Source organism: Dromiciops gliroides, chromosome 3, assembly GCF_019393635.1.
Source record: "Dromiciops gliroides isolate mDroGli1 chromosome 3, mDroGli1.pri, whole genome shotgun sequence".
In the NCBI taxonomy this organism is placed as follows: Eukaryota; Metazoa; Chordata; class Mammalia; order Microbiotheria; family Microbiotheriidae; genus Dromiciops; species Dromiciops gliroides.
This window is the reverse complement of record NC_057863.1, coordinates 254,647,481-254,670,096: the sequence shown is the minus strand read 5'-3', so window position 1 is coordinate 254,670,096 and position 22,616 is coordinate 254,647,481. Positions and strand designations below refer to the sequence as shown.

At 36.5% G+C, this 22,616-nt stretch overlaps 1 protein-coding gene across 2 annotated transcripts in view; it reads left to right on the top strand.

The window, feature by feature from the left end:
* SAMSN1 (SAM domain, SH3 domain and nuclear localization signals 1) overlaps window positions 1-22,616 on the top strand; it is a 175,683-nt gene that overhangs the window by 132,669 nt on the left and 20,398 nt on the right. For both annotated transcript variants that reach the window (XM_043996076.1, XM_043996077.1), the window contains 2 exons: window positions 17,492-17,563; window positions 20,924-21,079. In XM_043996076.1, the coding sequence (XP_043852011.1) occupies window positions 17,492-17,563; window positions 20,924-21,079 (228 nt within the window). The remainder of the gene's footprint in view (window positions 1-17,491; window positions 17,564-20,923; window positions 21,080-22,616) is intronic.

The window sequence follows — 22,616 nt, the reverse complement described above, 5'->3', positions numbered from 1 at the left end:
AATAACCTAACAAAAGATTTATTTTTATTATTCTTACTCATTCTTTCCTTGTTTAGGATTACAAATTGTATATTTCCCCATAAACATGTCTAATCTTAGTGGGAAAGAAAAAAAAAAGAGGTTAAATCCCTAAGTCTAGTAGCACTGGGTGCTGCTGAGATGGGAATGTTTCTAAGCTCTATGATATTAACTGCAGTACTCAACCTCTCTGGTGACATAAAGCATGCAAAAAGGGACTTTCTGTCAGTTTTATTATTTCTAAAAAGGTTCCCCTTGAAGCAGAAGAGTGACCTTGCTTTGCTGAGCTGACATGTGCCATTGAATTAATAGCTGAGCTTTGCTGGAAGGAAGCTTCCAGAAACATTACAACTCCAGAGCCCGAGCTTTCAGTGACTATTAATCAGGGACACCAAAATCATGCATCAAGCAGACTCATTTAAAAGTAATAAAAACTACCTTTTTAAAAAAACTTTTTTAAAAAAAGAATTAGCTTATTGTTTGTCCATCTATTTGATGTTCACAGGGTATCACTGTATGACCTAAAAACATGCCTTCAGGAGAACTTTGGAAAGGTTTTTGCAAGCATGGGGACATTCTGAGTTCTAACAGAAATGACTGAAATGCTTTTGCCATACTAATTGTCAGGAAATTTTATTAAATAGAACTGATTTGGGGGGAAGGTTTCATTTTCTTCCCTTTTATTTAATATGTTTCCAAGCAATGGTTAGTAATGAAATGTCACAGTCTTCTTTGACATATTTTCTTTCCCTTAATGGTTTAACTGGATGGTTGTCATGAGGACAAAAAATTATTCAGTATCTTGTGCATAGTATACAATGAATTGAGGGTCTACAATTCCCATGAGGCCCCAAGTTTGGATTCCTAGATAGTATGATGAATCAATCTATGGGAAATAGTTGTAGGCGTCATGGAAAGTACATTAAATTTGGAATTAGAAGATGGAAAATCGGAACTCTAGTAATTAGTCTTCCAGGAACTAATATAATTTATGCCAAAGCTCTTTATTCTTTTAGACTCAGTTTTCTCATCTGTGAAATGTGGATGGAACTGAGTAGTGGAGTCAGAGGACTTACCATTTGAATTCTGAATCATACGTACTACAATATATGTGTGACCCCAGACAAGTCACCTTTAACCTCTATGGACATCAAATTCCTCATCTTTAAAGTGAGGGGGGTCAGATTAAATAACTTTTTTTAATTTTTTTTTATTTTGGGGGGGGCAAATGAGGGCTAAGTGACTTGTCCAGGGTCACACAGCTAGTAAGTGTCAAGTGTCTGGGGCTGACTATGAACTCAGGTCCTCCTGAATCCAGGGCCAGTGCTCTATCCACTGCCCCACCTAGCTGCCCCAGATAAATAACTTTCAATATTTCTTCCAGCTCTAAATCTCTAGAACTAAAGTCTAAATTCTATAAGCTAGACACAACAGGATTGTTAGGAGTCTAATTCGAATATATATATTATATATATGCAGACTTCTTTACCCTTTGTTATGTGCCTGGCCCTCAGTTGGAATTTATTAAATGTTTATTGACCTTTATAGATATAAAGTGCTATATAGGGGCAGCTAGGTGGCGCAGTGGATGATAGAGCACCGGCCCTGGAGTCAGGAGCTACCCTGAGTTCACATCCCGGCCTCAGGACACTTAACACTTACTAAGCTGTGTGACCCTGGGCAAGTCACTTAACCCAATTGCCTCACTAAAAAAAAAATAAAATAAAGTGCTATATAAATATAAGCTACTGCTAATATTTCAGTAACCTTGCCCCCTTTAGGCTCTTGAAGCTGTATTAATCAGTTCTTTAAAAGCACTGACTTATACCTTAGCCGTTTCCCATGCAGTTTCTTTCAAGATTTTCTTTCTGTTATCAGTGAGGAAGAAAAAATAAGAGGACTATATTGAAATATTAGGAGATGTTGCCTCCATTCACATTAAGAATAGTTTCATGCCAAACAAACAACAAAATAAGACTAGTTCCATGCTAATTTGATCATCTTTTTTTTTTTTTTTAAGCAGGCATAGTTCAGTTTATTCATAGTTTATAAAAAAACCTCTTATGTGTTGCCACAGCAGCTGCCCTGGGTCCTCTGGACAGACACCCAAATGTGAGTCTTCACAAGATGGTCAGTAAAATTCCTGAAAGGGAGACTTAGTAAACACAGTCTCCTTCCACAGGTCTGGGGTTAGGTAGCTGTATGTTTTGGAGATGGCATCAAAGGTAGCTTTAGCTAAAGCTACTATCATGTTCTTATGCAGTAATTTTTCTCCTTTTAATATATGTACATGCACATGCATGTGCATTAAGTTGCTTATAGTTAGTTCTACTCTGGCTCCCTCCAAACACATCATTCAAATTAATTATTGGCAAGAGGAAGGAAGTAGGTACCTGCAAAAGTAAAAAAAAAGATCAAGTTTGTAATTATGATTGCTACAATGATTTTAAATCAATGTAATGACATGAAGATTGGTACAAAGGAAGAATATTGTAGCATATATAAGAATACATGTTAGGCTAAGAAGTTGAATCAGAGAGGCTAGACATTTAATATTCAATTCAATTCAATATTTATTAAATTTTTTCTTTGAACAAGCACTGTTAGGCTTTCCGGATACATACGACAAAAACTCCCCCAACCTGTCCCTACCTTCAGAGAGTTTTTTTTCTTGAATATATTATCAAAGTATACTTTATGTGCACTGGAGTTATGTGGACACAGTTAAATTATTATTAGAATATTATTATTGTTATAATATTTATTATACATTTTAACAGTGGGTCTCCCTATCTTACCTGGGCTGGAAGTGTAGCAGTCACTCATGGACAACTTATTGCTAATTGGCACAGATGTTTTGACCTTCTCTATTTCTAACCTGGGCCACTCCTCCTCAGGCAGCTTGGTGGTCCCTCTGCTCCTGGGGGCTCATTTATTAATGACAGACTTAGCAAAGTCACACAATTAATTTTAGCTTTACTGGAATGCAGAAAAATCCAAACATTCTTAGCCCCTCTGGGAGTGGGATGACAAGGTGTGGGCCACTGTGCCTGGCTAGAATATGAATACTTAATGGATCAGAGGACTATGCACATAACAGAAATCATGGCTTCATTATTCAATGAGTACCTGCTGGACTCCCAATTCGTATATTACACTGACAGAAACAAGAACAAAAGCAAAATTAACAAACCCTCATGGTCTCTACCTACCAGCAATTTTAGACCCTCTGATTTCTCCCCCCCAACCGATCACTGCATACTTATTTTGCATATATCCTATATATACTTCCTGTGAACTTATTGTTATCTGTCCAATAGAAGGTAAGGTCCTTGTCAGTGAGGGGTGTTTTCACTCATTTGTGTGTATCCTCAACACCTGGCCCAGGGTTTGGCACATGGCAGGTGCCTAATAAATGTTTGTTGGTTGAATCTCTAGAAATAAGGTGTACCCAAATGAAGTGAAGTAACAGTTCAAAGTAGTATATAATTAAGTGTCCACATAGTATTAATATGAGGTAATGCTGAATTCGATAGACATCTTTACTAACTGCAAAGCACCAGGAACTTGTCAGAGAATAATAAAATCACATAGATACCTGGTCTACAGGAACTTCGTGAGGGAGGAGGAACTGATATGTACCCCCATACCTTGTAGGATGTGACCAGGAACAACAAGAAAGATTTGTGCAATGACATACAGTTATATTCTAGGTGAGAGTTCACTTTTAGCTGAGAGGTATTTGTAAAGAACTGATGGGCAAAAGGTGATTACTGAAACTCGCCACAAAGAAAGATCTTGAAAGGCAGAGAGATATAAGGAGAAAACACAGTTTCAATTATAGGAGATTTAAATGCATGGTGATTTACAGGTAGACTAAGAGGTTCTATATCAAATGTGGGAATAGCTAGTAGATCCCGTTAGGTTATAATATAATGTACATGAATAAATAAATGATGAAATAAGTTTATGAAAGGATCTCTGTACTAGACTAAGGAGTTTGTATTTACTCCTTAGGCACCATAGGGCTTTGTGAAACCAAAGAATTGACAAAACTGTATTTTTTGGAAGATTATTTTTGGCAGATACTTAAGGAATAGAATATAGAAATGAGACACTGGAGGCTGAAGGCGGTACAGGTAATGGAGACCCTGAACTAAAGTTGATGTCAGGGTGTATGGCGAGAAGAGAGCTGAGAGAGAGAGAGAGAGAGAGAGAGACCCTGAGGAGAGAGAGAGAGAGAGGAGAGAGAGAGAGGAGAAATGTAGAGGCAGAAAAAAGAGAACTTGGTAAATTATTTATGGGCAAAAGGATGAGGTTGATTAAATTTTTAGGGGATTTGTTGGAGCTTTTGAGGATATGCAAGAGAAGTGTTCAAAAGAAGTGTTCAAGCTCTCTTATCCCTCTTCACCATTTTGTAGTAATGCTCTCTAAATGAGTGGTTATGTGGCAAGTCAGAGGCCACATAATTAGAACAAAGGACAGACGTCCACACTCAGAATGTACATAAGTTAGCAATATTAACTTGGAGTATATTTTGTATAGTAATTTGAAACCTCTTATAAATATTAGAGGCTGAAATACAAGCACTATATGTTGTCTCCTTTGAGAACTTCAAAATCGAATATATTTTATTTTGGTTCAGCAGATCAGATCTTATTTTATGGGACACAACAGCACAAAAATGACTTTACAGTGCCCTCTTCATACTCAGAAACTGTTACATCTCTGATGGTGTCAATGATGTTTCGACAATTTTCTTTACTTCCCACAAGTTATACAGCAGTGATTGGCGGAGACACAAGGTTTATCTCCTCTTTTATTTGATTTCAAATTTACACTTTGGGAAGTTTAAATATTATAAATGGTAGAAAGGTGGGAAGGAGAAAAGGAAACAAGATGAAGAGGATCTGACTCACCTCATGGCTCATTATTAGACCAGATCTTGTAGTTTTTGTCTTTTATTTTTTGTTTTTTTGTGGGCAATGGGGGTTAATGACTTCCCCAGGGTCACCACAGCTTATAAGTGTCAAGTGTCTAAGGCCGGATTTGACTCCCGTCCTCCTAAATCCAGGGCTGGTGCTATTATCCACTGTGCACCTGATCTTATAGTCTTTGCTGAGGTCTTTTGAAACTTTTGTGTGCTACAAATTTCTCATACTTTCAGATCCTATTCCTTGCACAGATGGTCATAATTATATACTTATAGTTTGTTGGATAGTTAGCCTAAAGGAGCCTCAAAAACTCATGAACCAAAAAAAAAAAAAAAAGGACCAAATTTCTATTCATGGTTTGAATTTGACCAACCCCATAACTCTTCCAAGCAAACTTTAAGCGTCTAAAACATACTATATAGGTATATTCAGGGGGCTAAACCCTACTTTGAAGACATCAAATATTATTGGAAAAAGGGTATGCAAGAGAAACTAGTAAACTAGAAGAATGGAAGTTTTTAAGAAAAGACATGAGTTCTGTCTTGGAATACTTTTGAATCTCTGAGGAATTCTAGCAGGACAAAAAGGTTTAGGTGAAGAAAAAAAGTAAGGCATAAGTGTGAGGTCAGAACTCAGAAAGATCATTGGGGTTCTCTTTGCAGTTTTGCTTCTCAAGTGATATACCCTCGATGTAGCACCCCACAAGGCTGCAGCTGGTGACAAGTCCAGATTAGGTAGAATTTAGAAACGTGGATGAAAGAGGAAAAAAGGGCATCCCTGGTAGAGAGAACAACATGAATGACATATTAGAATGAAGAAGAAACCTGACCTAATTAGGGACAAGAGAGGATATTGTCCTAGTTGAAAGTAACATGGTTAATGGTTTGAAAAGTAATGAAATAAAAGGTATAGAAAAACTCAAATGGATAAATACTGAGAAATTTAAATGTCTTTCTGCATGCAATTTTTGAACAGGAGAGTCACATGATGATATATATATATATGTATGTATACATAATATTTTACATGTATAAACTATGTATAAATCAAAATAGAAACATTAGCCTTCTGGAAGTAGTATAATAAAATAAATTAGAAAAGAGAAAATGGAAGAAACTATAAGAACACACGAGTTGGGGCAGCTCGAAGGCACAGTGGATAGAGCACTGGCCCTGAATTCAAGAGGACCTGAGTTCAAATTTGGTCCCAGACACTTGACACTTACTAGCTGTGTGACCCTGGGCAGTCACTTAATCCCCAATTGGCCTTAAACATCCAGGGCCATCTCCAGTGATCCTGATGTATATCTTGCCACTGGACCCAGATGGCTCTAGAAGAGAAAGTAAGGTTGTTGACCTTGCATAGCCTTCTCTCATTAAATCCATTATGACAAGTCATGACCATCACCTCCTAATGTCATGGTCTTCTTCAAGAAGAAAGGACAAGGGGCAGCTAGGTGGCACAGTGGATAGAGCACTGGCCTAGAGTCAGCAGGACCTGAATTCAAATCCTGCCTCAGAACTTAACACTTACTAGCTGTGTGACCCTGGGCAAGTCATTTAACTGCATTGCCTCACCAAAAAAAACAAAGAACACAAGTGTTGTATTTCTGATAAAGGCCTCATTTCTCAAATATATAGAGAACTGAGTCACATTTATAAAAACACAGGTTGTTCTCCAATTGATAAATGGTCAAAAAATATGTACAGGACACTTTTCAGATGAAGAAATCAGATCTATAGCTATATGAAAATGTGCTAGATCACTATTGATCAGAGAAAAACAAATTAAAACAACTCTGATGTATCACCTCATACCTATCAGAGTGTCAAATATAACAAGAAGGTAAATATTAGATATTGGAGGAGATGTGGGAAAACTGGGACACTAATCCACTGTTGGTGGAGTTGTGAAAAGATCCAACCATTCTAGAGAGCAGTTTGGAACTATGCCCAGAGGGCTATAAAAACTGTACATACCCTTTGATCAGCAATACCACTGCTAGGTTGATATCCCAAAGATATCCCCCAAAAGAGAAAAAGACCTATTTGTACAAAAATATTTATAGCAGCTCTTTTTGTGGTAGCTCAGGTTTATAAATCAAAGGAATGCCCATCAATTGGGGAATGGCCACAAGCTATAGCATATGATGGTGATGGAATTACTATTGTGCTATAATAAATGACAAGCAGGATGGTTTCAGAAAGGTCTGGAATGACTTGCATGAACTGATGTATAGTGAAGTGAGGTGAACCAGGAGAATGTTGTGCACAGTGACAGCAATATTGTTTGAACTGTGAATGACAACTGTTTTCAGCAATACAATGATCCAAGACAAATCCAAAGGACTAATGATAAAGCATACTTTCCACATTCAAAGAAAGAACTGATATTGAGTGAACACAGACTGAAGTATGCTATTTTTTGCTTTCTTTCATTTTTTTCTTTTATTCAAGTTTTCTTATACAAAATGACTAACATGTTAATATTTTACATAATTGCACATGTATGATGACCTATAACTTCTTACTGCCTCAGGGGGAGGAAGGGAAAGAGGGATAAAAATTAGAATTAAAACTACAATTAAAAATGTCTATTATTTATTTTTTTAAAAGAGCACAAGTTGTGCTTTCTCCAATACTGACATCTAAAGGCAAGGACTTCAAAAGAGAAACAAAAAAGAAAACAGAATCATCGTTTGGGTTTTACTAAAAAGAACTTAATATCTTCATTTATATTATTTTTCTAACCACAATCATTTTTAGCTTCCAAGTATCATCTTCAATATTACAATATTGGGGTGATGTTCTATGGGAACAGTTGCATGCATTGTTCAAAGAAAAAAATTGCACAGGTGACTCAGACATCTCCAAGTTTTGAAATATATTGACAAAATGCGGTCTTAGCTACCCCGAACTAAATTCTCATAACTTTTAAATACTACACACAAAACACTGATCATCATAAACTTTTTAAGTTCAAAATTTTGCTTCAGAATAATACTCATGCATCACTGAATAGTATTCAAATCTTAAACCTTAATATGCATGACATCCTTTGTTCAAAAATATTCTAGGATCTAATTCTTCTAATTTAAGAACAGACATCTTTTAAACGGTGTGAACAAATTCAGCAAACTATTAAAAAATGTGTTAGGATTGCCTCAGTGTTAAATGATTACACCATTTCGTGGTATGGATGGTGGAAGGTAAGCAGAATGGCTATTTCTGAAGAAAAGACAGCCTGTGAGACTTTTTCTTCTATAGCAACTTTTACCATGGCAACAAATTCAATACAACCCACAAGTAAGAAGTCATGCCTTAATTACCTGGCCCCTTAACTCATGCTGGGCTAAGGAATGCATAAGCTATGAAAATCTCTAACGGAAGTCCTGATTCTGTTCTTACTGTGGTGCGGGGAGTGGAACAGTATGACACAACAGTGACATTTGCCCTACTTAAAATTGTATCAGAGTTTCCATTCTAAAAGCCTACTTTTCTAAAGCTTGTGTTTCACCTAAAAGCATTTTGTGGCTGTTGAAAGTAGACTGACCAAAGAATGTTCGTTACCTAACAAAATAAAATAAGAGCTCAGACGAATGTTTGTTGTTTGTTCACATGATGAATATCTACTAAAACAGAATGCAATCAAATTTATATATCTAATCCTAACTTCTCTCCAAAACACTGATCTCATATCTCATAACTTGTAAATTTTGAAACAGACATATTGCTCATTTCCAATCCCCCAGACTTGCAATCTAGGTGTCACCCTTCGTTCCTCATTCTCTCTCACTTTTCATATCCAATTTGTTCCCAAGGCCTGTTTATTTTGCCTTCATAGTCTCTCTCACATATGCCCCCATCTCTCTTCTGACACTGACACCAGCCTTGAACAGGTCCCCATCATTTCTCACCTAAGACTACTACAATAGCCTGGAAGTTGATTTCCCTTGCCACAACTATCACCCCACTCTGGTCCATCATGAATTCAGCTCTCAAAGGTATTTTCCTAAAGTACATGTTTGATCATGTCATTCCCCAGTTCATTAAGGCCTTCTCCACCTTGTCAGCTTCATTAAATTTGAAAACTCCTTGCCAACCATCAAGTGAAGTTTAATTTCATTTTCTTGACACGCAAGACCCTCCATAATATGATGCCCTACCTTTCTACCCTCTGACTCCTTCCCTCCATGTACAGTTTACCAAAGATGATGGTAGGGCCTATTAAAGGTTTTTTGTTAGTTTTAGTTTTTTAGTTTTTTTGTTTATCTGTTTGTTTTTAAGACTAGGCCATATGATAAGGCTACTTGAAGTTAGGTACTATGTCCTATTTCTTAGCAGTAACTCCAGCACCTAGCACAGTTAATTTCAAAAATAGGCACTTAGTGATTTGGGGTTGAATTAGATTAAATATATTTGTATTAATTTCAGTTAGAGGTGATATCACAACTGAAAATCCATTAAAAATTCATGAATTTTGCTTTGGTAAATTTTCTTTAGAAAAAGCTAAAAGTTTGCTCAATAATGCTTTTGTTTCAGGCAGAATTACTAACACACATTTGCTAATCTAATATCTGTATATGAAATGCAAGATTTGTAAAGCCAAAATATGCCTTCATTTATTTTGGACTGTAATCCTAGAAATAGACTTTGGTTAACTTAATTTGCATTGAATATGAAGTTCAACAGGCACACAATTCTAAAAATGTGTCCATTGTTCTTAGTCTATACATAGACTTAAGCCAAAAGAGATGCAAATAATGCTTTGCATTATGAAAGGAGTGGATACATAGTAATTTTTGGACTATAAACTTGTATTTAAAAATAATTGTAATATCTTACAAAAACTGAGATTTGCTTTAATTGTTTTTTTAACTAGAAATGTCTTTCATATTACGATCCCAGATTAGGCATCCAGCAATCTGTAATATGATGATTGATAAGCCAAAAGTAATAGCCCTTTTCTTTCATAGCCCATGGCTCCTAAATCTGCTTTTTCTTTATAGATATAACGTGGTTGAATGCATTTTAAAGGGTGGTAACTATTGATTACTTAATGGAAGATGTTACTATGAGAAATGCTGAAGTAGCCTTATTTAGTGCTCTCTTGTGCATTATATAGGATGGTAGAAAAATCCTGTAACCCTTATTAATATTTATTAGATGTGAAGCAGTATATTACAAAACTGCCCTTCAAGGATCCGAAAAAGGAATAACTGATTTCCTTACTCTCACATTGTTTGTGAACACAGTAAACAAGATCTGCTCTAACATGCTTTCAGAGTTGACAGCATAAGGAAAACCTTGAAATGCCTTCATTCCTATTTACCAACTTAAAGTGATTAAATGTTATAGAAAGTCATATTTAGGTTAAAAAGCACCACATGAGAATATTTAGTATTTTCTAGTGCTTCCCTCCATTTTAACCCCTTTCTTTTTCTCTCACTCTAAGCCAAAGGACATATTTGGGAGGGATATCAAGTCAGTGACAGTTGGTGGTGGTGGTGTTGTCATTTCAGTCATGTCTGACTCTCTGTGGCCCCATTTGGGTTTTCTTGGCAAGATACTGGAGTATTTTGCTGTTTCCTTATCCAACTCATTTTACAGATGAGGAAACTGAGGCAAAGATGGTAAAGTGATAGTAAGTGTCTGAGGCTGGATTTGAACTCAGGTCCTCCTGACTACAGGGCTGGCACTGTATCCGCAGCTCCATCCAGTTAATTCTGTCTAAAATAACTATAATCTTTGTGGCTGTATATTTCATCACACATTGGTCCTAGATGAGAAATCAAAATATTCCTTGCTTTTCATTGCCACTTCCAGACCTTCCCTTTGACATCATCAAAAAGTAGCCTGTTCTCCTTTGAAATTAGCTTCATTACAATTTTCACCTTATTCAAATTAGGGTAACTGTTGTATATACAGATGCTCAGGTTCTTTTCCCCAACTTTCTCATGTAATTCAGCACCTAGATCACCCATCTCCTCCCCAATTCCTGCCCTTATTCTAGTTGACTTCAACATCTATATTAATGTTCCCTTTAACCCCTTGCTGCCCCCACTTGTTCAGGTCTCTTCAAATCCATGAACTACTGCACTCCTCCTCAGCTACACAGTGACACACAAGTCAACAAGTCACATATCTCAACATTACCAGCAAGTGTTCCACTTCTATAATCCAAACTTCTGTTGTTCATCTATCTGACTGAAAATTCTCATAATTCAATCACTCTCTATGCCTCACCCTACCAAAACTTATTCTTCATCCTCATAAAGACCTCTACTTCTTCCATCCGTAGTTATTCTCAGAACATTATCCTTCCTCTGACTTCACGCTCCTCTCTAAGTTCAACCCTATAGTAAACCAATTCAGCTCTATGCTGCATTTATTGCTGGAACCCTGGGGCCCCTTGTCCTATCACTACTCATTTCTTGTCAAACCTTGGCTCCAGATTATTCTGCTTCTCAAGTACTGCTGAACAGAGTAGAAAAAACATATAATGATGCTGACTAGGCACAGAGTCAGCAACAAATTCATGGTGGTCAACTTAAAATGGCTTGATACTCTGTATCATTCCCCACGGAAGCTATTCCAAAACATCTTTCCTCAAGCCTCCACACTGCCCCACCCCTTCCACATATCTCTCAGCTGAGTACCTTACCTATTATGTTGCTGAGAAAATGAAGGCCATTCATTATGATCTCTCTCTCTCTCTTTCTCCTCTTCATCCCCCAAAAACCCCACAAAACTTTTGACACACTCCTCAATTCTCTTCTCCTTCCACAATCTCTAAAAAAGAAGTGGCCCTTCTTATTTTCTCCAGCATATTGCAACCTCAACCTCTCCTCTCTAGAATCTCCAAGTTCTCCATCTGCTAGTTTCTTTCCTACTGCCTTCAAACATGTCCAAGCCTCCTCCATCTTCTCAAGATATCATGCTATGTCTCTCCTCACTTTATCAGCCAAACTCCCAGAAAAAGCTATGTGCACTCACTGTCACTCCAGACTTTGTAATCTGGTTTCTTCCTACCTCATCATTGAAATGAAAATTCTTTCTCCAAAGTTACTGTTATTCTTTTAATTGCCAAGTCTTGTGATCTTTTTCTCTTCTTGACTTAATGACCTGTTACATTTGACCTTATTAACTGTAGTTACCCTCCTAGATACTCTTTTTTTTTCAGGGAGAGAAGCTTTAAGCAAACAACACAGGGAGGAGGCAAGAGTGATCTCTGTTTAAATTCTCATCTCTTCAGCTGGTTCATTCTACATAGCATGCCTCCTAATTGTGCTTATTCCCCCTAAAACTCTAGCCTGTCTTCTATTTATATATACTTTCTACCCATTTCCTGCCATCTGAGGAAGGGAGGAAACACAAATAAGGGGAAAAAGCACTATTTCCTTCTATGAAGGTATCCTATCTGACCTCTTCCTCCCTAGAAGATAAGGGAGAAATTGCCATTCCATCTAGCTCCCTCTGTCTATCTACTGGCCTGGCCTGTTACTACCTGGCTGGGGAAAAGGGAAATATGATTTTGTTGTGCTCCCTTTGCTGGGGCTCTTGACCTGGATTGGCCTTCTTGCTTAGAAAGGAGAGAATTGTCATTCTATTAGCTTCCCACACTGATCCTCTCACCTGAGCTGCATAACACCCTGAGAGGACTCTAACCTTAGGAAAAACCTATAGGGATGTAGATAACCTTTCTGAACTCATTCATTAAGGCTTAACAAACTCCTACCCAGTGATACCATCCCTACCTCAATAATTCTGAACCCTAGGCAGTCATTTTTCAATCGCCATCAGTCTGAGTATAGAGCTACCCACCACTTCTATTGTGCTCTCTGGAATGCCAGGTCCACAGGTAACAAACTTGCTTTCTTTTTAAGTCTTTCCTTTCCCCACTCCCACATTCTGCCTCTCACTGAGATTTAGCTTCCTCCTAATGACAAAGCTTCCCTGGCCACCTTTTCCATTAGTAGTTAACTTTTCATTCATTTTTCTCTAACTCACTGTTCAAGGTGGGGTAGTTGGAATAGTCCTCGTTACCCACTGCAACCTTCTCTATGACCCTCACTCAGTAACCACTTCTTTTTCTGAGGTTCATGCTATATTTACTATCCAATCAAATTCTGTGGTAGCTAGTATCAATAGACCCTCCAGGACACTCCTCTTCTTTCCTCAATGAATTCAGTGCCAGGCTCATGGTCTTTCTCTCCTCCCAACCCCATACCATCATACAGTCATACAGTACCATACTCCCCCAAACATGCTAATCTCCATGTTCTAAATTTATTCATTTCACATTACCTTATGATACCCTTGATCCTGATCATCACCCACAAATGCACTTATTCCATGTTCATTAACTCTGAATTTCCTTATCTGGTCAGTCTCTTGTCATTCTATTCTCCCTCTATCTTGCAACACAAACCTAATTCTCTGTCCCTTAAAATGGCTTCCACCCTCCCTTAATCCTCAATTATTCTGCAGGCAATGACCCCTGTGCTGACTACACACTTCTTTCTTCACCCATGTATTCTTCCATTCTCTAACTTCTCATGATTCCCTCGCCATACTTTCAGCTGAGAAACTTGCTTCATATTTCATTAAAGAATTGAGGCTTGGGGCAGTTAGGTGGCACAATGGATAAAGCACCAGCCCTGGATTCACAAGGACCTAAGTTCAAATCCGACATCAGGCACTTGACACTTACTAGCTGTGTGACCTTGGGCAAGTCACTTAACCCTCTTTGTCCCACCCCAAATAAATAAATAATTGAGCTATTTGCTGATAGTCAATATTTTCTCCCTCCCCCACTTTATCCTGGTTCTCATTCTACCTCTCTTACCATTCCTTCCTAATATCTTTTGATGGATCTTCATCTAGGTTACAACCACTGTAGGGTTCTGTCCAGGTCCTCTTCTCTTTATAAATTTATTTCACTTGGTGATCTTAAACAGCTCCCACTGATTCCACTGAGTTAACATCTTTATGCTGATGATTCGCAAATTTACTTATCAAGATTATCTAGTAACCTCCAAACTCTAATTTCCCAACTGCTTATCAGATACTAGATGTCTTGTATACATCATATACTCATCACATCCCAAACTGAACTCTTTGTATTTCCCTGCTAATTTTTTTTGTCTTCCTTATTCCTTATCACTGTTGAGAGTAACATCATCCTCTCAGTAATCCAGGCTCAAAAACCTACTTCTCATTTGCATCTCCTTACCTCGCTCAGCCTTCCTACCCAATCCCTAGCCACTATGTGTAGATTTTACATTCACAACATCTCTCTCATATACCCCTTTGTCTCCTCTTACGTTACTGCTCCCCTGCTTATGGAAGCCTTTATTGCCCATAATGCCTAGAATATTGTTATGTGCTGTTGGTTGATTTCCCTGCTTCAAGTCTCTCCACGGCCAAAGTGATATTTCTAAAGCTCAGGTCCTAGCATGTCACCCCCATATTCAATAAATGTTAATGATGCCCTACTATCATCAGAATCAAATATAATCCCTCCATTTATTAAATTACATTATTTTAGTATTTTATTTAGTATTAAATACTAAATATTATTAATAATTAAATACTATTATTAATAATGACAATTAAATATTAATAACTACCTTTATAACCTGGCACCCTTCTACCTCTTTCAGTAGTCTCACTCTTTACTACCCCTGTGTATTCTGATCCAGTCACACTGGCCTCCTTCCAGTGCCTCAGACATGACACTTCATCTCTAAATTCCAGACATTTTCACTGACTCTTCTCCATGCCTGAAATTCTCTTCCTCCTCATCTCTACCTCATTGATATCCTAGTTTCCTTCAATTCTCAACTAAAATCCAGCTTTCCACAAGAAGACTTTCCTGATTCCCCTACATACTAGCAGCTACTCTGTTGTTTACTTCCCATTTATCCTGTGTGTACAGATTGTTTGTACATATTTGTTTTCATTTCTCCTCCTTTAGATTCCAAGTTCCTTGGGAATAGGGACTGTCTTTTGCCTTTCTTTGTGTCCCCAATGCCTGGGATATAGTAGACACTTAAAACATGTTTGTTAGGTGACTGGTTCCTAAGTTTCTGTAATTTGAAATATCTTCACTATGCAAATGACTCACAGATCTATATTTGCACAACCAGTTTCTCCCCTGAGCCCTAGTTCTCATCATCAATTGCCTATTGGGCATTTCAAACTGAATGTCCCAAATATGTATTAAACTCAACATGCCCCAAACAGAACTCATTACTATTCTAACACTCACCCCTCTTCCAGACTTCCCTATTTTTCTCAAAGGCACTTCCATTCTTCGAGTCTCTCAAGTTTGTAATTTTAGCATTATCCTCAATTCTTCACTCTCTTCCACCTCACATGCTAATCTGTTGCCAAATCTTGACATTTCTACCTCCATAGACTTTCTCTCATTCGATCCTTTCACATAGCCACCACTTGAATTCAGAATCTTATCCCCTTCACTCACATTATTGCAGGCAGTTTCCTAATTGGTTATTCTGACTTGTCTCTCCTCACTTCAATCTATTTTTGTATGCTGCTACCAAAGTTATCTTCCTTCACACAGATCTGATGATTTTAATAAACTTATTCCTCAATAAACTCCAATAATGCCCTGTTGCCTTTAGGATAAAACGTCGTCTCTTCTGTTTAGTTTTTAGATCCTTCATTAGTTGATCCTCATCTATTTTTTCAGCCTTATTGCATAAAACTCTCCCTACAACACTCTGTGATCCAGGCAAACTGGTCTTTCTGTTCCTCGGGCATAGCACAGCACCTCCCATCTCTCTGCACTGTTCCTTTGCATTGGTCATCACCTATGCCTGCAATGGCATCTCTCCTCACTTCCACATGAAATAACCCCTGTCTTCCTTCAAGATAGAGTTCACATACCACCTTATATACATGAAGCCTTTCCTAACCCCAACTCCTATTCCTTCCCTTTTGATCTTGTATTTTACTACTTAGTATTTATTTGTGTTTATCTTCTTCATATATAAATACACAATATATACACATATAGAATATATACTGCACACAAACATATATACATATCTTTACTTATGTATATACACATATACATATGTATTTTATATGGACTATATCTACATACATACACACTATATACACATATGTATATACACATATATACACAAATGCATCTGTGTGTGTGTCTGTGTGCATAGAAGGGATAGTCTCTAAGTTTCATTCTAGATGTGGATCTATTATCTATATCTTAATTCTATGATTTTAGGATCTTATGATGATGATTTAAAAACAACATATATATTTATACACACATGCATACATGTGTGTACATACATAGGTACATGTATGTATGCCTACATACGTATATACATGCACATATATTCATGTGTATATATGTGGGGTATACATTTGCATGCACATATACACATGTATGCACACATATATGCATATGCATAGCTACACACCTGCATATATGTATATGTGTGCATATATGTATATCCCTGTGATAGGAAGTGAAACCAAAGACCCCCATTGTTTAATGTGGAATAATACATGCATATGGGTTAAATATTTAAAGAAAAGTTAGTTTATTCATTGGCTTTAGACAACTGCCACATTTCGCTCTGATTCACCCTGAGATTAGTATTAGGTAATGTTATTGTTGAGTTACTCTCACGAATTACTTGGACACATGTGGATAGTTACCATTCTTTGGTTGCTGTAATGGTAGAGTTGGTCATTAATTTCCAAATAATATAAGGGATTAGGGTAATTATATGGCATGGACTCTTGGAGAATTAAGCAGTCTTTTAAAAATCTATTCTCCAGTTGCCAAAACATCTTCATATTAAAAACATCCTCTCTGATAAATGTGGACAGAATTAACAAAATGTATTACTGAAATCTGAATCCCTGGACTCTAAAAAAATATGAGAATACTGAATTTATTTGTCTATTAATTCTCTCACAAAGATTCAACTCCACCTATTGGGCAGTTAGAATAAATTACCTGAGTTTTACTAAGATAACTAAAGGTTTTAATATTAAACTCATTTTTTTTAAGAAAGTTTATTCATTGTAGGGAAGTTGGTCAGCCTCTATGATGTTAGTATCAGTCAAATCTACTTCAGCTAACACTTTCTAGTAGGCCAATTGTCCGTACTCTTTTTTTTTTTTTTGTGAGACAATTGGGGTTAAGTGACTTGCCTAGGGTCACACACAGCTAGTAAGTGTCAAAGTGTCTGAGGTCGGATTTGAACTCAGGTCCTCCTGAATCCAGAGCCGGTGCTCTATCCACTGAGCCACCTAGCTGCCCCCTTAATATTAAACTGATAAATAATTTTGCTGATGATATTTATTAAGTGATAGTAATGTTTATAATTTTAAAAAATTATATTCATTGGAGGGAATAAAGCCTCTTAGTATTTGCAAAAGACAAACTTCCTGATTATAATCTACCTTTTTATATAATTTTCCAAATTAAGAAATTTACAGCTGATAAGTTTATTTCTGTTCCTTTCTCATTTATAGCGCAGCAGCAGCTTTGGGAATTTTGACCGTTTTCGGAACAATTCCATATCCAAACCAGAACATTCAAATGAAGTAAGTATGATTCATTATTTCAGGTAATTCATGATCTTCTTAATATGTACCATAAGCACAAATTACAACTCCTTTGCAGTCTCATTATATGCTTTAAAAATATTTTTTTTTTTGCTCATGCCATTTTGTAAACCCTCCTTAAAAGATCTACCAAGCATAATAAGAATTCTTTGGTTCTATGAACATTTTGTGGAAACCATTGCAGCAATCAGGCTGTTATTATCTTTTCATTCCAATTCATAAACAGCTCAGTTACTTTTCCAATCATGCATGTTTCTGCCTGGTGAATATGCTTGCCACAAAATAACTTCTTTAATTTATTGTGATTGTTATACAAACACATAATCAAAAATTTAAAAGCCTAAGATATAACCTGGCAGCTTTTGCAAAATACAATAATTTTAATTACCTAAATATATATTGATTGTCTATGCATAGTGCAAGGCACTTTGCCAGATAATGGGATATAAATACTGCAAAATTATACTAGGAATTTTTGGATCTGAGGCAAAGAACACAAATTATACCCAGAGCAAGCAACATAAAAAGTTCACTCAGATAGAGGAGTAGAGGGGAGGAGTAGAGAAGGGATAGACACTGCCCCTTGGTGAGAAAGAGACATACCAGAACACTAGTTCCTCTTGGTGAAAGCAATGGGAAAGCACTCTTGGCTTGGCCAAACCAGGAGAAAAATGCTGGCTCCTAACTTCCTATTCCAAATAATCATTCTTTATAACTGCATAGTAAGTTCAATGGTTTCTTCTCACTTAGAAGGGTATCCCTGTAACAGAGAGACAGATCCTTTGGGTCAAGAAGCTGAAAGAATCCTTGAAGCAAACTCTCATAAAGCCCTCAAAAATCATGAGAAAATATGACTATTAAAATTGGAAAGAACTTTGAAGACCATCTTGTCCAAACTCCTTTCTTTATATAGAGATGCAGAGTTACTTTTAGAGCAGAGACTAGAACTCAAGGCTCCTGATTCTTAATTCTGGATCTCTTTTAGCCAGTTTGTCTGAAATCTGATCATCTGAGATATGGCCTAGCCTCATTTGTCTTTCAAATGAAGACCTCTCTGAACACTGATATGATGAATCAAGTGAAGTGAATGAATAGTAAGGGGAACCTCTTAGTCCTTGGTACACTCTGACCCCAAATTCACCCTTCCTGAGGAGGATAATCCAACTATGCCTGCCCCAGGCTTGGGTGGGGTGCAACATGTGTGGGAGATGGTAGATACATCCATTCTCTTTCAAACACAGGCACACACACACATACAATCTGCTCACTGAAACATCTCCTCTTCCCTAGACCATGCTGGAGCTCAGGTACTAGACTCTGCTTTCTCCCACTCTTGACCCAAACTTGACTCAGAGGATGAGAGAGCTACAATAGAGAAACTCTCTTCACAATTCTCTAAGTGATCCTACACAACGCTCTAGTCCTCTAACAATTCTGCTATGCTATCATGATCTACTATCGCCTTTTTCCTTTAGAGGGATACAGTTGCCATCCATGTCTTAATTTCCCAATCTAAAATAAAGCCCCATCATCCCACCCAATTTCCAGCTCTAAGACATCGTCTCTGCCCTCAAAGGAATTCATGATACATTTGTGGACACAGGACATGGATGTAAAAAGATAACTTACAAGTTGGTATATAAGTGCCAAATAAAAGGTACAAACAATAAAGGCCACAAATTCAAAAGAGGCAGGACTATTGATAAAAACATAATTAATGAGTAAGGAGAGCTTTACTAGTACTAAAATTGAGTGTAGCCAGTCTGAAGTTTGACAAGTCCAGAATTTTATATAAAACCTAGACTTTTGATATAACATACCCAGAAAATGCCTTTGAAGATTAAGCTAGTGAAAATTAGAAGTAGGAATACTTTAATGTTTTAATATAGCTGCTTTCTGATATTTTATTAGCTATCAAATAATTTTCTAATGAGGAAATATAAAATTGAAGAATAAAAAATTGAATTCTCAAGTATGAAATTGTCTAAGAGGCATAGTTGAACCTGGAGTCATGAAGACCTGAATCCAAATCTGGCTTCTGACATTTACTAGATTTGTGACCCTGGGCAAGTCACTTAGCCCTTCTCTGTCTCAGTTTCTTTATCTATAAAAATGGTTTAATAAGAGCACTTACTCTGAAGGGTTGTCACGAGTATAAAATGAGATAATTTTTTTTAAATTGTAAACCTTAAAACTCTACATAAATGCTAAATATTATTGTTATTATTATTCACCCAGGACTTTCTGAAGAGTCTATGAATATTTTCCATTAGAATAACTTCAGAGTATAATCAAGAATATAAAAAAAGTAAGAGATATTAGTTTACCTTGTTAGATTTTATTGACTCCTCTATAACATTCAGCACAGCCAGTTTACGGTAAATCATAAGGAAAACCATAGTATCTCTCAATAATTCTGTTAATTATCATTTTGTAATTTCCTCTTGTCATTCTCTAAATGTCTCTGTAAAGAGAAGATCCCTGTTACTGCAGCTATTCAAATAAGGAGAAGTAGCCATCTGTCAGGGTAAAATTAATTCTTTTTAAAATTTTTTTTAAGTGAGGCAATTGGGGTTAAGTGACTTGCCCAGGGTCACACAGCTAGTAAGTGTCAAGGGTCTGAGCCCAAATTTGAACTCAGGTCCTCTTGAATCCAGGACTGGTGCTTTATCCACTGTGCCACCTAGCTGCCCCAGTAAAATTAATTCTTAAATTGGGAGGGATGCTAAACTCCAATCTCTAACATCCCTTCCACCTCCAAGATTCATTTCCATGGAACTACATCTGACGTTACACATTTGTTGAGTTACCCTCTGCTAGTGCCATGGAGCAATGGCAATGATTTGTGAGAGTATTTTTTTAGCAGAATTTCACTTTTTAATCAATGAATGCCAAGACTATCTTGAGCTATGTGAGAAGGAGCCATTTATCTTTAATATCCTTTCATAATGAACATCAGTTTTCCAGTCTCACTCTAGGAATATCTCCCATTCCTCACATACATACACATGTGTAAACTCCCTGGAATTTAATTTATCTATCTAAAAAGCATGAAAGTTTGCAATGACCAGTCCAAGAATTAATTAACTTCAATCTATGAATATAAGGTCATTTCAAGTGACACTCAAACCATTGAGTTAATATTTAAAGCTCTAATTTTTGAGATTGTTGTCCAGTAAACTATGGTTGGGCTACTTAAAAATATATTCCTATTGCTTGAAATTTTGTAGACTGTAAAAATATATATACAAATATGCATAATGCTAAATTTCTAGGTATTCCTTTAAGATCAAGGTTCGTTGCCTTATAATTTTTGTATTTACCAATAATTCTGTTTAGAAATGTGAAGAGGAAAGGATAAATGGAGGTAAAGAGCAAGAATCAACTAAAACTCCAAATAATGGTGGAAGTCTAGGCAAAAAAATGAGGGCTATTTCCTGGACCATGAAGAAAAAAATTGGCAAGAAGTACATCAAAGCCCTTTCTGAGGACAAGGTAAGCACAGAGCCTGTGAAACAACAGTTTGACTATTGAAATTTTCAATGGACTTTTTTTAATATCAGTTGATAATAAAATACTAATAATAGCATGTACAGTACTTTGTGCTTCATAAAGTACCTTCACCTCCAATTTCTCATTATGGTCTCCAGGAGACTGGAGAACTACTATTACCCTTATCAGGGTAATTAAGGCAGAGGAAATCTAAGTGGCTTGCCTAAAAGCTCACAGTAAAGGAGTGAGTAAAACAGGTGTTTCTTGATTACTAGTGAAAGTGTTCATCCCAGTTAGAAAGCTGTTCAACCTAGATTATAAATTCACTTAATAATAATAACCCATAATTCTGTAATGCACCCAGCTTTACAAAGAACTTTGTTAATAATAGCTTTGTAGTATAAGTATTATTAGTCCATTTTGTAAATTTTAAAAACTGAGACTCAAGGAGGTGATATATCTTGCCTTTGGCTATACTGCTAGCAAGTTTCAGAGAAAGATTTTAAATCCCAGTGTTCTGATTCCAAATTCAGTGCTCAGATTTTATTCTTTGTTCTTCTACTTGTCTAGAAGAATGGTTGTTCCTGCCTTTATGAGATAGATTGATTGCCTTGCCTATCATGCCAACACAAACTCTCTGGGCCTAGCATGGACAAGTGTAGCTACGCAAAGAAGATGGGGCAATAGAGAAACTTGCACACTTTTAACGTTATTACAGGGTTTCCAAAAAGCTTTGGTGCAGCTTAAGCTTTAATAGCTTGATAACTTTAAGCTTTAATAGTTTAAAACTGTACCAAGGCTTTTGGGATACACTGTAGTCTCTGTGATACATGTGCCAAGCTCCCTGAGCATAATTTTTTTATGTCCATTAAGAGCTGAGAGCTATTTTGCCGACCTGGTACTTAACAGTGTCTTTCAATCAGAAGACTATATAGCTGTAATCAACCCATATAAAAGTAGAATGGGTAAAGGCACTAAGCCATTGTTCAAAGAATATGTTCAAATTGTCTATATAAAATATACATGTGTGTATTCTATAAGATGAAACTATATCTGGATAGATGTCACAAATTTAACATATATTATGCAAGTTGCATAAGACTGGAAAGTACTTGAGATAATTTCAAGAAAAAGGAAACATATTTTGAAATAACTCACCTCGCTTAATTTCAATTATGCAAGATTTGATTTTCCCTGAAGTAGATCAGAGATTCTAAGGAGCAAGTCTGGGATAAAATTTTTAAAGAGTTTTAGATAAACAGTATTTCTTAATTGAAAATAACTCTGAGATGAAATAATTAGGAAAAGATTGAACTTTTTTTTTAATTCCCAAATAATAGATTGTGTTAGCAAATAGATGAAATAGCAAAAATGAAGTAGCATAAGCAGCTCAATCAAATGTGGTTTCATCAAAGATATCCCTGTTGATTCATTTTACCTTTCTAATTAAATGCATTTGACAACATGTCAGTGCTAAATTGCACCTGTGCATCACCATGATTTAAGTAGAATTTTTTCCAATAGTTATATCTAAAAGCTT